Source organism: Halichoerus grypus, chromosome 11, assembly GCF_964656455.1.
Source record: "Halichoerus grypus chromosome 11, mHalGry1.hap1.1, whole genome shotgun sequence".
Taxonomy (NCBI): Eukaryota; Metazoa; Chordata; class Mammalia; order Carnivora; family Phocidae; genus Halichoerus; species Halichoerus grypus.
This window is the reverse complement of record NC_135722.1, coordinates 4,840,220-4,855,291: the sequence shown is the minus strand read 5'-3', so window position 1 is coordinate 4,855,291 and position 15,072 is coordinate 4,840,220. Positions and strand designations below refer to the sequence as shown.

The window sequence follows — 15,072 nt, the reverse complement described above, 5'->3', positions numbered from 1 at the left end:
CCAGGAAGCAGCAGAGCCAGAGTTTGAACTTGGGCCCACCAGTTCCAGAGCCGGTGCTCTGCCCCCTCCCAGGCCCTCTCGTGCCCTGAGGCTTCAGAGCTGAGCTGCCTGCTCAGTTGGGCGGAGCCGGGAGGATGGGGGGAGCTCGGGTCCATGCTGGCTCTATGAACCAAAGGTGAGGTCTGCCATCCTGGAGCAGCTCTCTGCCTCAGACCGCCTAGAAGCATATTCGGAAGAACAGCGTGTCTGCTGCTCAGTGCTCGTGTACTGTAATATAGAGGGCATATATTTAGTTTAAAAAAATAACCTCAAGCTCACCCCCACTCTCAGCCCCTGCAGCCCCGCCTCTGTCCATCATCCGCGTCTGTCCCTGCCTGGACCGACTCGCCGTCGCCCTCCTCTGCCCTCCCGGGCGCCCTCACCGGTGAGAACAGGTGTCTTGGGGCCGCCCCGAGCGACCGGACCCTGCCAGGGTGGCTGCGGTCTCGGGAAAGCGCACAGACCTGGCTCCGGGCTCCCGGCTTCCGACGCCGTAATTGCCCCGCGGTGTGCTCTTCCCGCGCCCCGCCCCCTGTGCCTCAGTTTCCCCGTCGGTAACGGCCGGGTCCTCGCGGCTCTACAGGTGACACACCCGCTTCCGGGACTCGATCGGCCCCGGAGGGCCCCCCCCTCCCGCGGACTGTCAAGCCCGCGCCGACCCCGCGCCCCCCCGGGGAGCCCCCGGGGAGGCGGGGGCGCGGGGAGGGCCGCGGGCCGGCTCCGGGGGGCGCCCGCGGGAGGGCGCGGCGGCGCGGGGGGCGGAGACGCGGCGCGGCTTCCGCTCCCGCGCCTCCTCCCTCCTCCCCCGCCGTCCTGGTCCGCGGCGCCCGAGGGGGGAGGCGGCAGGCGCCGGGAGCCGCGCGAGGAGCCGCCGCCGCCGCCGCGCCATGGAGCCCGAGTGAGCGCGCGCGGGCCCGCCCGGCCCCGGACAACATGGAGGCGGCGCCGCCGCGGCTGCTGCTGCTGGCGCTCTGCTGCAGCCTGGCCCCCGCCGCGGGTAGGTGGGCGCGGGCCGCGGGGACAATGGCCCGGCGGCCAAGTGCGCGGCGCGCGGAGGCGACTTTGCAAGTTGGGGGCGAGTTGGGGCGCGCGCCGCGGGTGCCCGCCGCCCCCCGCCGCCCGGGGGCCGCGCGCGGGCCCTTTGTCTCGCCCTCCCGGGCCCCTCCCGGGAAGGCCGGGCCCCGTGCCGCGTCCCGGGCCGGCGAGGAGGGCGCGCGGGCGGCGCCGACCCCGCCAGGTGCGGCGCGGGCGGGTCCTCACCTGCCCGCGGCCCGGGGCGCGCTCCGAAGTGCGGCCGCGTGTAGCCGGCCGGGCGAGGCCGCGCCGGGACCGTGTGGACCCCGGGCGGCGGGCCGGCGCAGAGCGGGGACTTTCGGCCCAGAGACAGGCCTCGCCGCCCTGCGTCGGGGACTCTGCGGCGAGCCCGTTTCCGATGGCCGCGCGGCGAGCCCCGAGAACTGATTTAAGTTGCAGAGAAAGTTCTCAGATCGGGCGCCGGGCGGCCTGGCCTGTTGCGCTGCCCTCTTTCATCTGCGAGGCTGTCGGTTTCCAAGCGGACCGACACCTGCCAGGTGCCCGGAGGACCCGTCTGGCCGCCGGGCCCCCACCCCCACCCCCCCCGCCGTGGCCCCGGGCCGGTGTCCACGCCAGGGGTGGCCTCGTGGGGCCGCCGCGCGGGGTGACGTGGTCGCAGAGCACGGCGTGGTCGGGAGGCGCGCTGGTGCTCTCGCTCGTGCACAGCCTCTGGGAGATCGAGGGCCGGGGACCTTTCTCTGCAACTTTTGGTGTGTCCCAAGGGGTGGAGTTGAGGTCGGGAGGACTCAGGAAACCTAAGCGCGTTGTGAAACGCTACACATGTTCTTTTAATTTGGAGATTGCCATGTGGTTTCGAAGCAGATCTCTTGCTACCTAAATCATTCTCTTCGGATGTGAGTGTTTTGTTTTTCTGGAGTGTGGCTGGCCAGACTGGACAGGGCCACAGAGCCCTGGGCGCCCCGGGAGGCTGTTCTGCTGCTGGTAGCAGATTTTTGGGGGCTGGTGGTGGTGGTGGTGGTGGGTAGCTCAGGTCCCTTTGTCTGGGCCTCTTTAAGGCGAACAGCTGTCTCCCTGAATATTTCCAGCGTGGGACATTGCAGGGAGGTGTCCTGGCCAGGCGCTGTGGTCTCGTTCCCGTGCTGCGGCCCCTTCCTTGAGGTTTGGGGGGCATAGAGCAGCTAGTTTCCCCAGGTCCCTTTGCCTCCCAGGCCAAGCCTCCAAGTGTTGGCGGGTTCACCCCAACTTTATCTCCCTCGGGAGCGTGTTTACATTTCTCAGCTATGTCTGATACCAGCAAAACAAGGTGACGACAAAACAATGACAGTATCTGGGTAGTTCAGGCCAAGGCTGCTGCTTTTCTTTCCGGAAATGCCTGGATCACAGAGGCAAAAGGTTTTTTTTGTTTTTTTGGGGGAAGATGTTTGTTTTAAAGGTGGAGTTTCTCAGCGGGCTATGTTGCTTTTCACTTGGTTGCTGTTTCGGATTTCCTGTACCTTTCGGGGTGACGTTGCTGGAGTCGAATGCCTGTCGTTTTGTGGTTCGAGCCCCTAAGGAGAAGGAATCACATCTGTGGAGTTCAGTCGTGTAGGAGGCAAAAATAGGGTTGATTATTTTAACATTAGGAAGCATGTCAGCAGCACCGGCTAATGTGGCAACCGAGTCCTAAAATGGAAGGAGGAGGAGGACCCCTTCTGCACAACTGCTTTGACTCTTCTTGATATGTTCTGCGCCTGATTTCTATGTTAGATTTATGCGTTGGTCCGGAGTGGAGCCAGTAAGTTGGTAGCTAATTATTTTTCCTGATTGCTTCCTGTTGCAATTTGAAGCTGTGAGCCCACGGAAATGCCTTTGTTTTAGTGGTCCCGGTGCTGGGAATGGCCTTGCCCAGCTCCACAGGCCCGGGCCTCTCCCCTCTGGTCCCACAGCACTGGCCACAGGACCACCTGTCCAGGACCCTCCCTTCACCCCTCTACCCCGCCCCCCACCAAGGGTGGTCCCTGCGGATGCCTACTGCCTGGCCCACTGGAAGGGCCCAGCAGGTGGGTGGCGGAGTTAAAAACTAAATGCTGTGTGGAGTCCACTGAGAGAGGTCTCCCCCCTCCCCACCCCCAGTTTTCAAAGCAGGGCCCACGTGCTTTTAACCCTCCCTGTTCAAATCCAAGAATTTACCCCGTCAACCCGTATGATCCCACATTTGCTGTGGCGATCCTGTCGCATTTGGAACCCATTTAATTTCAGCTGCACTGTATCACCACTCAGGCATTTAGCAGAATTTGCACACTGCTTGGGGGGGGGGGTGCAGTCAGGTGAGGAGGACTCAGCATGGCTGCTTGCCCTGCAGCTTGGGCTGAGAATGGGGGCTCTGGGGTCAGACCAGTCTGGGTTTCCACGCTCAGGAGCTGTTCGACTTTGGGTGACTTACTTAGCTTTTTTGCATCCGGTGTCTTCCCCTGATCCCCCCCCTACCCCGGGCAGCTCGGGGGCATGAAGTGTTGTGTGTGAAACCCTTTGCACCATCCCCGGCCCGGGTGTGGGACCAGGGGTAACCGAAATACAGTGCCTCTTGTGTAATAGGATCCTTGATCTTTCTGGCCTAGAGGTCCAAAAGCTCTGGATTTTTCTTCTGCGTGTGACCTTGGCTATCTAGTCCACTGTCCTGACTCATTTATTCCTACAACACTGGTGGGGGCTCTGGAGGTGATTAGCAGAGGGACAGCCCGAGGACCAGGGGCTAACGTCAGCCTTGGTGCTTGCTGCATGGAGGAGCTTGAGCGTTCAAGCCCACCTCGTGTGCCTCAGTTTTCTCTTCTGTAAAACGGGATAATAATACTTCCTATCACTCAGTGAGTTAACACCTGCCTGGCACTCCGTCAGGTCTTACCATTGCTGCTGTTACTCTTTGGCCCCTGGTGCCTTGTGAAGTGCGGGGACAGAATGGCAGATGAGGCTGTTAGGCCGTTCTCTGTTGACGGGAAGATAGGCAGACAGAAGCCGTTTGGGCAGCTGTGGGAGAGGTGGGCCCCGGGGTCTCTCCCTCACAGTCCCAGAGTCCTGTCCTTAACCACCAGGTGGTCTCCTCCACTGAAAGAGGCCAGATCACCCTGCAGAGTCTAGATGTGCTCCAGAAGGCAATGGAAGCTTCTGGAAGAATTTAGTCAGGAGTAGGAAATAAGATAGGAAATGCCGGCTGGAGTTGTCAGGCCTGTCCTGGGTGAAAGGTGTTGAATTGATTTTTTTTTTTTTAATCGAGGTGAAAATCACGTAATATAAAATGAATCTTTTGAAAGGATACAATTCATTGGCATTTAGTACATTCACTATGCTGTGCTGTCACCACCTCAGTCTAGTTACAGACATTTCTGTCTCCCCAAAATAAAACCCCACACCCATTAAACAAGAGCTTCCCTTCCCCGGCCACCAGCCCGCTTTCGGTCTCAGTGGGGTTGCCTGTTCTGGATGTTTCTATACGCGGAGTCATATGATACGTAGGCCATTTGTGTCTGGCGGCTTCTGTCACTGAGCCTCAGTGTTTTCTAGGTTCGTCCGCGCTGTAGCGTGTGTCCCTGCCCCTTTCCTTTTCGATGCCGAGCAATATCCATCGTATGGTCAGAGTGCATTTGGCTTATCCACTCACCCGTCGATGGCCCGACCTTGGTTGGGGCCCTCTCTGCAGGCCTGAGCTGCGGGCCGTGCCGTCTGAGTGGGGTTTGGAACAGTGGACGCTGTTTGAAGCTGGGCCGGGCGTGAGCAGATTTGTCCTTAGATCCGCGTCTCGGTTCAGAGACGTGAGAGCTGGTGGCCGAGGCTGGGGACAAGCAGAGGGCCGGTGCTGGCCTCCGGGAGGAGGGTGCTGGGAGATGGGCTGCGTGCCGTGTTCAGTACTGCCGAAGCCCTGGGAGACACTGGACATTTGTGGCTTGTGCGGTTTCTCGGACAGTCACTTAACACGTGCTCAGCACGGGGAGGCTCTGATGGGAGTGAGGGGCTGCGCCCCGGGCTTGCTGGCACCCTTGTTCGGAAAGCAGCGCTATGTCTGCCGTGAGGCAGGCCCCCTGGGGGGCTGTCCTGGGGACAGCGTGGGTCCCAGGGCTGACCTGTTGAGGCAGCTGCAGGTCTGGCCAAGAGCCGACCCCAGGGTCCTGCCTGCTCCTCTGTCCTGGTCTCTGCTTTCTCTGGTGAGTGGTTTGCTAGCTCGTGGCCTCAGGTTCCTCGTCTGCAAAAGTGGGATGTGGCATCTGGCTTGTGGGGTTCAGTGAGCCGGTGTCCGTGAGGAGGGACCAAGAGGTCCTGCCCTAGCTGTCCAGGTTGCCTTTTCAGTGTGCTGGAGGGCACGATCAGAGGCAAGGTTGAGAACACCTTCCCCAGTGGGGGGCCAGGATGCTGAGACCTGTCGGGGGTCTGGGTTTGGCGCTAGCTTGTCCCTGAGAGGTACCTGGTAGCCCTGAACCTGTCTAGAGCTCCAACCAGGAGCAGACCTGGCTGCTGATGCTTCCCTGGTAAGGAAGGGTGTCCCGCTCCCCGAAGCCCCGCGGCGCCCTTGTGCACGTCTGTTCCGCCACTCCCGAGCCCTGAGCAGCCCTGACTCCTGTACGCCTCCCAGGCCCACCTTTGCCCACCTGGCTGGGGACAGTTAACCCACGGGCCCTGCCCACGGCTCACTTGCCGGGGGAGTGCTCCTCTCAGAGTGGCAGCGTGGCCCCGGAACTTCGGGTCCAGATGGAGTCCATGCCCAGAGTCACACGTCCACTGTATCCTTCTTGCTCGGGGTCTCTCTTGCCATGGACTCCCCTGGGAGGTTACCATGGTGATGTCACGTGAGCCCTTTTGCAGGGGTGGGGCCTACAGTACTTTCTGGGTATTTTATTTGCATTATTGGTTGGTATTTAATTCAGTGCTTCAGTTTGCCTCGTTGCAATTTTCTAGTGCTTAAAGGGAAGCAAAGATTCGCTCGGGGAGGAGAGTAGTTTTTAGCCTTTTTGGGGTCTCAGGAACCCCTCTGAGAATATGGTAAGGCTCTTCTCCCTGGAAGGAGCCAGCAAGCTCCTGACTGCCTCCCTGTGGAGCCTGGGGTGCACTTGCCTTCCATGAACCTCAGTTTCCTTCGTCTTTTTTTTTTTTTTTTAAGATTTAATTAATTTATTTGAGAGAGAGAGAGAATGAGAGAGAGCACAAGCAGGGGGAGTGGCAGGCAGAGGGAGAGGCAGAAGGAGAAGCAGGCTCCTCTCTGAGCAGGGAGCCGGACGCGGGGCTCGATCCCAGGACCCTGGGATCATGTCCTGAGCCGAAGGCAGATACTTAATGACTGAGTCACCCAGGCGTCCCTATTTCCACAATTTTTTTTTTATTGCCTGAAACAGAAACTATGTCTATAGAGCGGTCACACCCCATTCGTCGCTCTCTGCAGCCCCGGCTGACCTCTCTCCTACTTTACTGTGGCTGCAAATCTGCCTGTTCTACCTGCCTCCTCTTCGTGGAATCATGTGGTGTTTGTCCTCTGGTGGCTGGCTTATTTCATTTAGCGTAATGTTCTCGGGTTCATCTGAGCTGTAGTGTGTGTGGCAGAACTCCATTCCCTCTTATGGCTGAATCACAGCTCACTGTATGGAGATAGCTCACGTTTTGTTTGTCCATGCACCTGTCGAGGGACCCCGGGGCTCTTTACCCCTCTGGCTGCTGCTGAGAACATGGGTGTGTGAGCATCTCTCTGAGTCCCTGCTTTCACTTTGGGGGACGTGCCTGGGTGTGGAACTGCTGGACCATATGGTAAGTCTGTGTTTGATTTTTTTTGATGATCCATCAAACTGTGTTGTTCAGCGGCTGCACTGTTTAAGTGGCCGGCAGCAGCCTGGGAGTTCCAGTTTCTCCACATCCTGCTCAACACTTGTTTGCTTTGCTTTGCCCTTTTTTTTTTTTTTTTTTGGTGCTGGATGGTTCTAGTCATCCTAGTAGGTATGAGGCTAGTACTGTGTTGTGGTTTTGATCTGCATTTTCCTGGGCTGATGACATCGAGCATCTTTACATGTACTTGTTGGCCATTTTCTTTTACAAATATGTATAAATATTTAAATGCAAGATGTACATGAATACATATGCACTGCTTAAATATTTACCATGGTTCTTGTTTCCGTGAGGATGAGCATCTTTGTTTATTGTCTGTTTTATTTCTCTCTTCAGAGATGACCAGACCTCTAACACAGATTATAACAAATGTATTACATTGTTTTGAACCCGTTGCTCAGATTTTTTACATAAACCCAATCACTCTCTACCCCTGATTCTGTGGCCTTTTTTCCTTGCTGTCTTAAACATTTTCTGTATCTTTACTTTTCAGATCTTCATTCTTTTTAAAAGCTAAGCAGTATTTCACAGTATGGATCTACCATCCTTCATAGCTTTTATCCATTGGAGGAGCATGCACGTTTTTCCAGGCTTTCTTGTTATTATGAGGCATGCTGCAGTGACCGCCTTGTTCACGCATATCTCCTTGCCCAAGAGAATAGCCACTTGTAAGTTTGTAAAGATACTGACAAATTCCGCCAAAGAGGCCACGCTGGTTTATACTCTACCAAGCATCTGTGAAAGTATGTGCTTTCCCGTGCCCTCGCCAGTGCTAGCAATGACCAGATTCCACTTTTCTTAAATCAGTTTGTTTAAAAATTATAACACTTTTTGATTTGCACATCCCTCATGACTGGCTTCTTGGCCATTTGGCCATTTGTATGTATTCTTCTGTAAATTGCCTACTCCTGTCCTGAGCCCATTTTTCTGTCGAGTTGTTTATCTTTTCCTTATTGATTTGTAGGAGCTGTTTATTTGGCACGGACCGTAACTCTTTGTTAAATTTGTTCCACATTTTCCTTCTAACCTGTAGTTAGTCTTTCACCCTTATTTCTGGTGGTTTATTATCATAAAGGCAGTAAAAAGTTTCATGTAATCAAAACTATGTCTATTCCCTTACGGTTTCTGGGTTTTGTGCTTTATTTCTCTCCCTTGAGATTGTAAACACCTCTTCCTTTATCTTCTCCCAGGGCTGTTATTGTTTTGTGTTCTATATTCAGACATTATTTTATCTGATTTTGGGGAGGTATGCAGTATGAGGTAGGGATCTGAACTGTCCCTGATGTGCCCCCCCACCCCTCCACCGTAAGTGGATAGGGAATTTTCCCAACACCATGACGGAACAGCCCATTCTATCCGCATTCATCTAAAATACCACGCACTGTTTCGTGTGCGGTGTTCAGAGATGGCGTGGCTGCGTCCCCTGGCACCTTCTGCTCTGCTCCGTGGACCTGGGGCTGGCTGGCTGTACCAGTAGGCTGTTTTAACCTCTGTAGCATCAGAGCGTATTTAGAAACTGAGTGTACCACTCCCCCTTCATTGTTGTCTTCAAAAAATTGTGTCCACTGTTCTTGTACCTTTATTTATTTTTTTTTTTTTAAGATTTTATTTCTTTATTTGACAGAGACAGAGACAGTGAGAGAGGGAACACAAGCAGGGGGAGTGGGAGAGGGAGAAGCAGGCTTTCTGCTGAGCAGGGAGCCCGATGTGGGACTCGATCCCAGATCTGGGACCATGACCTGAGCCGAAGGCAGACACTTAACGGCTGAGCCACCCAGGCGCCCCATTGTACCTTTATTCTTTTGTGATAAACTTCAGAGTCAGCCTATCAGGTTCCATCCTTTGATCTCTTGATCCAGAGACAGTAAATGGCCACATTCAACAGGTGTCAGAGGGCTGGACTTCAGAAGTGGTCTCCGACAAGCAAGCTGGCCTCTGGCTGTGGAAGTAAATTCATCTTCCACCACGAAGGAGCTGGTCTTCGTATTTTTGCTTCTTCTTGCATATGGAGTGCTTTAGAGGTGACATTTGCGCTGGATTGCCCACCGCGCTCCTGTTCTCGGGCTCACACCGGTGTCTGCTCGGGAGCTGAGCTCTAATGCAACTAATTCCAGTGTTAGCCTGAAGGCAAATATAATTACTGCGTAAATTACTGCTCCCCTCCCCTAGTTCATTCCAGAACAAAATGTGAGTAACTTTAATTTCTTACCTGGCTGGCACCCCTTTATTAGCCCAATGGGGAGGCGGTACCTGCCTAGCAGAAGTCTTAGGGAATTGCTCAATCGGGCATTAAAAGCCGCCCGAGCGCGTGGCCCTGGCCAGAACATGTCAGCCAGGTGCCTGGGTGCCTTCCAGACTGTCCACTCGCGGCAGCTACCACCCTGGAGTTGGCCCTGAGAGGAGCAGGCCTTCTCCTCTATGGGAGCCGAAGTGATGCCCGCACTGCAAGATGTGTTTCAGAGTCAGATGTGTTCCCTGGTTGCTTTTTTGGGGGAAGGCCATTTCTCTGAACTTTCTCCAGAACATTCTCAGTTCCAAAAAGAGACCGATGGCAGTGTGCACCATCTTCGCACACCCCCCCCCCCCCCCCAGGATTCCTCCCACTGAGGCTGGAGCGCGGGGCCGACCCCAACACCCGTTCTTCCTCTGCTCTGCTCTGCAGGCCGGGTCTCCATTCCCTCCTGCACATTGGAAAGCCCGGGTGCTCCTCCTTTCCTTCCCCCCTCCCCCCCACTTCTCCGGCACTGAGGCCTCACCTGTCGGCCCCCACAGTACTCACCCTTGGAGTGGGAGACTACACCAGCTTCCAGCAGGTCTCCCGGAATCGCTCCCTGCCCGTTTACCTGTCACTCTGGCCACATTAAGTTTTCCAAAGCTAGTTTAATCATGTCCTTCCCCTTCTCAGAAAATGACACCAGTTTCCCAACATCTGAAGTTGGAACTTTTTGGCCTGGTATTCTGTGCGGCCCCCGGGCTGGCTTTAGCCCTCTCCTGTGCTCCCTGGGATTAGTGCTTATCCACACAGATCTGTCTCCACGTAGTCCAGAACCTTCCATGGCCCTCCCAGCCAGAGAGGGCCTTGGGGACAGAGGCTGCCTTCGTGCTTGTGCTTCCACCTGCTGTCTGGCATGCCGTAGATGCTCCGTAGCTGCCTTGAGAATTCCCAAGGCCTCATCTGTCCAGGGAGCAAATCTTACCCATCCTTACCCACTCTGGCCCCTAGACCTACAGCGTGGTAAGCTCCCACCCCCATCCTGGTATCCAGCGCTGTGTTCCCCGGATTATAGAACACCTGTTCTACATAACAGAAGGCTTGTGGGGCCAAGTGTGGGACCCACTCCGCCAATAGAAACCCACATTCCTGAGGTATGGACTCTGAGAGGGCCTGCTACAGATAAAGCTGTTTTACTTCAAGAAACCCAGTGCATCCTGGACACACTTCACCATGGAGTCCCGGGTCCATGAAATACCTACCCGCCGTGGGGGGTGGTTTGTGCTGGCTGTCACCGTGTCGCCTGTGTTTGCACAGAGTTCTCCTTTCCCACGGGCCAGCGCAGTATTGGCTCACGAGGGCCACGAGGCTGGATCACCAGCCCTGCCCGGGAGCAGCCCGGCACAGGGAACTTGTGTGGGCACCGCCCGCCTGAGAGGAGTGTGGGCCCAGCTTTGCCTCTCCCCGCAGAGCAGGTGAGCGCCTGGCCTTGCGTGTGTTGAGCAGGACAGCCCTGAAGCATGTCCCCCTTTGCCGCCCCCCCCCCCCGACCTGCTGGGCTGGGTACAGAGCGCCACGTCCCCGGGGAGGACGCGGTGTGGGCCATCTGCAGCCCGGGGAGGTCTCTGCCCAGGTTGTCCCCGGGTGACCTCAGCAGAGGGAGTGGAGTGGCCCACTGAGGCTCTCCTCGTTTTCATGTCATCCCCACCTTCTTCCTGGAGGGGTTTGAGCCGCCAGCCGTGGAGCGTGCGGGCGATGGCTCAAAACGAAGGAGCAGAACAAAGAGCAGTTTTCATCTGTTGGGCTACCATTTCTTTTTTTAAAAGATTTTATTTATTTATTTGACAGAGACACAGCGAGAGAGGGAACACAAAAAGAGGGAATGGGAGATGGGGAAGCAGGCTTCCCCGCCGAGCAGGGAGCCTGATGTGGGGCTCGATCCCAGGGCCCTGGGACCGTGACCTGAGCCGAAGGCAGACGCTTAATGACTGAGCCACCCAGGCGCCCTGGGCTACCATTTCTAGTCTCTAAAACATTTTCCCTTTGTTTGGAAAGATGTACCCTTTCAAGGAAAGGGCCTTTATTAAGTATTAACCTTTTCTGCGTGTCGATTCGGCCTGCAGGTGGCCCGGTGCAGCTGGCTCGAGCTCTGTAAGGCCCGCCAGCAGCACGGGCGCCCGAAGCAGGCTGGGGTTCCCTTTGCCCTCACAGGGGGGTCTTCATTCAGCGCCTCCGTGGCCCCTTGGGCCATGGACCTGGGCTGGGAGTAACTGATTTGGAGGGTGAAGTAGAATCATTCCAGGATCCAGGCAGGTGTGGCCACGAGGGGGGCGCTGGGCCCCGGCAGCCCCCTTGCTCTGCTCCATCTGGGAGGATCCAGAAAGACCTGTTCAGAAACCCTCCCCCTGCCCCACCACCCTAAAGCATTCCTCCAGCCAGACTCCTGCAGCCCTGTGTGGCCCAGGTCTTGAGACCTCTCTCCAGAGCAAGGCCTTCCCGGGGCCCCACCCCCGTCAAGATGGAATGTGACTGGAGGTGGGACTCCATCACACAGGCCCAGGGATCCCGTTGGGGTACCGCCTGAACGTGGGCCTGTGAGACGGGGTTCCCAGGGTCTCCAGGCGCGTCGTCACTGATCTCTCAGCACGGTAAGGGTGTATGGTCTCTCCTGGAGGGCTGGGATCTGGGCATGGGGGCGGTCCGGGGTTTTCCTGAACTTCAGTAGCTGTGTCAGCAGAAGCAGGAGGGGATGCAGAGTTAGGAATGCACTCCCATCCACGGTCAGTGAGGTCCTCGCTGTCAAAAGTGACAGGGGACACGTTTGGTTAGTGTCCCCCTTCCGCTCCTTGTGGGTGTGAAGAAGACAGGTGGGCCCCGTTTCTTCTCGCCCGCCTGAGGTACCAAAGGTCAGCTGGGTCACCGGTGATTTCTCGGGAAGGTCACCCCACTGTCGCCCACTAGGCATGGTATGTGTTTGCATCCCGCAGCTGCCCCCACTCCGGTGCTGGCCCCCCCAGCAGAGTCACTGTCTTGGGTACCCCTGGACTGAGGACATGCTGCAGCCCAGCCTCCTTCCCTGCCGACTCCCCCAGGTTCACTGTGAACGGCTGAGGGGGCTGCTAGAGGAATCCGCGCCCGGAGCCCAGGGGCCTCCTCCACCTGTTCCGGCCCTGCCCACGTTCCTGGCTCCGCTCTCAGCTCTGCGGCCTTGGGCGAGTGAGTTAACTCCTCTGGGCCTCAGTTTCCTCACGTGTCAGGGGGTAATCGTTGCCCGAGGAGGCACCAAGGCTACTGAGTGCTTAGCACGGGGCTGGCTCCCGGTGAGTGCTCAATAATTATTAGCTATTAGGGTTATTATTACAATCATAATTGTTATTCTCCGGGGAGAGGGCCCTCAGGGGATTCTGGAGTCAGGTTCAACTCCAGCTCAGTGGTGACTTGGCTGAAACCATCTTAGCTCAGAGTCGTCAGAAGCTGGAGTGCTGAGTTGCGTTAATGGCCATATTGAGCCTGATCTCTCTGTACTGAATTTGCTTCCTTGCCGAGATGAAGCCTGGCAGGGCTGGGCTCTGGAAGCCCCGGGCCTGGGGGAGCAGGGGCACATGTCCATGGGGGGCGGGGATGCTTCCTGGGCCTTTGCTCTGTCAGAGGTGTGGCCAGGGGGTGCTGTGGGCTTCCTTCCTTCATCTGGAGGCCTCCCCCGATCGATGGGTAGGGTGTTACCAACACACCCCTTACCTCTCCCTCCTCAGAGGAAATTGTTAGGGAGCCCGCTTTCTTCTCTCCCTGTTGCCCGTCTTCTGACAGCTCCCCGGGCTGGGGCAGGGCGTCCTCTGCGGCGGATCGGCCGCCTGGCTGGCCAGCAGTCGTCTCTGGTCCTCTTGTGTCTGTTGGCCCTCCTGCCCCATCAGTTTCCCACTGAAGGCAGAGGAGGGAGCCCGGGCACCGAGTCTTCCCCCTCAGGTGAGCTCCCTGCTCCATCCAGCTTTCCCGCCCTGGGATGTGGACGGTCGGGGCCTTTGTCCCAGGTGGCCGACGGGGCCCTGTGCCCAGAGAGGCTGCCTTCCAGCCCGTGTGCCAGACCGGTTCTCCCATTGCCACCTCCGTCTCTTCTGCAGCCCTGAGCTCCCTGAGCTCCCGGCCCTTCCCCTGCACCTGCCCTCTGGCCACGAGCCCAGGTGGGACCTGCCTGTCCCTTCCTCAGTCTAGGCCGGCTTTCCTGACTTCCTGTTGCCTCTAGCCCGAGAGTAATTTGAGCCTCTGGCAGGTGCTCCTGTGTGCCTGGCCCAGAACTAGGCCCCTGGGCCAGGATGAACACAGGCAGGCGGTGGCTCTGTCCTCATGGCCAGCCCAGGCCAGGCGGGGCCGGGAATAGGATGCTCTGACCCTCGGTCAGCGCTGACTGCACTTTAGGTGAGGCCAGGAAGGGAGGCCAGCCCTCCGCCCCGTGCCACCTGGACCTCGGCTTCGTCTGGTCTCGCCCCCTGGGGAGAGCACGGCGGCCTCTCTGCCTGCCTGGCAGGCCATTCTTCCCCTGCTTCGACTTTCACACCAGCCCTGGAGGCAGGGAGGCTGGCCACATCTCCGTGGTCACCGAAGAGCCTCAGAGTGCTGACCTAGGTTTGGAGAGTGAGCCAGTCGAGTGGCAGGCGCTCCCGACCCCGACCCCGGCACTCACTGCTCAGTGTGCGACAGGAGTGTTAGGCCCTGTCACGAGGGAGACGTGTAGCTCCACGCTTAGAGCCCAGTGGTCGCTATGCGGGGGCCCTCGTGGAGTGTGGATTCACACTCCTGGGTTGCTGTGTGGTCCTAATGCTTGGCATGTCCATACCCCCTTCCTGCACACGGGAACGTTGAATCTGAGGAGAACCTGGACCCTGTACAGCGTTGTGCTGGGATGACGGTGGGGGGGGGCAGCTGGGGTGGGAGCCGCAGAGATGAGCAGGGGGGCCGCTGACCCACCCACCTGCCTGACCTGGCTCCCCCCCAAAGCAGCAGTCTCCTGGGACCTGCTGTCTCGCCTGAGAAGGAGCGGTGTGGAGCACCAAGCTGCAGGTGCCCCTCTCCGTTCCGTTTCTTCTCCCTGGGGATGGAAGGGTTGTCTTGGAACACAGGACCCGGATATGTGGTCAGGTGGCGGGAGGCCACCGTCCCTAGGGGGCAGAGGCTGAGGGACAGGGCTTCCTCCTTGGCGCGTGGTAGGTTCACCGCAGTGTCTCGGGGGCTGAATGCTGCTCCCTTGTCTCTCTGACCCTTCTGCAGAGAGATCTTGGAGTCATTCAATTGCCCCATTGGGCAGAATGAATGAATTTCAAGTACTTTGGTAAGAACCTGCACTCTTTGCTCTCCTGTGTTGCTGAGTAGTGGAGGGTGACTTTGGGCAGGTTACCCAGCCCCCTCGTGCCTCAGTTCCCTGGTCCGCATACCTGCATACCAAAAGAGCTCCCCTAGGGCTTCTCCAAACCCTAATTCCGAACCCTAAAGAAGCCTGAACCCTAATTTTGGGCTTCTCCACATTCTCATGAACCTCCAGACCTGACGCTTAGCTTGTTTCCGGGATAATCAGAGCTGGTCTTCAGTGCTGAGCGTTATAGGCAGCCCCCAGACCTGCATAAGATATTCAGGACCGAGAAGATCCAGCTCTTGAAGGCATGTTAGCGTTCAGAGAGGCTTCAGTGGGGACCAAGAGGCAAGAGGTTAAAGCAGACCACGGTGAGGATGGTTTCTGTCTGTCCACTTCTCTCTGCCTGGAACAGAGGTGTCGCGAGCCTGAGGTCTTTTGTTTGGCTCCTGGCCGCAGCCTCGAGGCCTCAGCACCCAGCAGCTGCTTTTTTCAGGAACAGTAGATCATTTGAAAGCAGAGCCTCCCAGTTTTGCCCCATAAAAAGGAGATTTTGCAGAGTGATGGTAAATTTGGCACGCCTTTATTATTTTTTTTTTTTGCACCA

General features: G+C 57.3%; 1 protein-coding gene across 2 annotated transcripts in view; it reads left to right on the top strand.

Moving 5' to 3' along the window:
• The first annotated feature begins 862 nt into the window (after positions 1 to 862).
• The window catches only part of LRP5 (LDL receptor related protein 5), a 96,939-nt gene continuing 82,729 nt past the window's right edge, over positions 863 to 15,072 (top strand). For both annotated transcript variants that reach the window (XM_036105435.2, XM_036105434.2), the window contains exon 1: positions 863 to 1,036. In XM_036105435.2, coding sequence (XP_035961328.2) covers positions 973 to 1,036 — 64 coding nt within the window. In that variant the 5' untranslated portion in view covers positions 863 to 972. The remainder of the gene's footprint in view (positions 1,037 to 15,072) is intronic.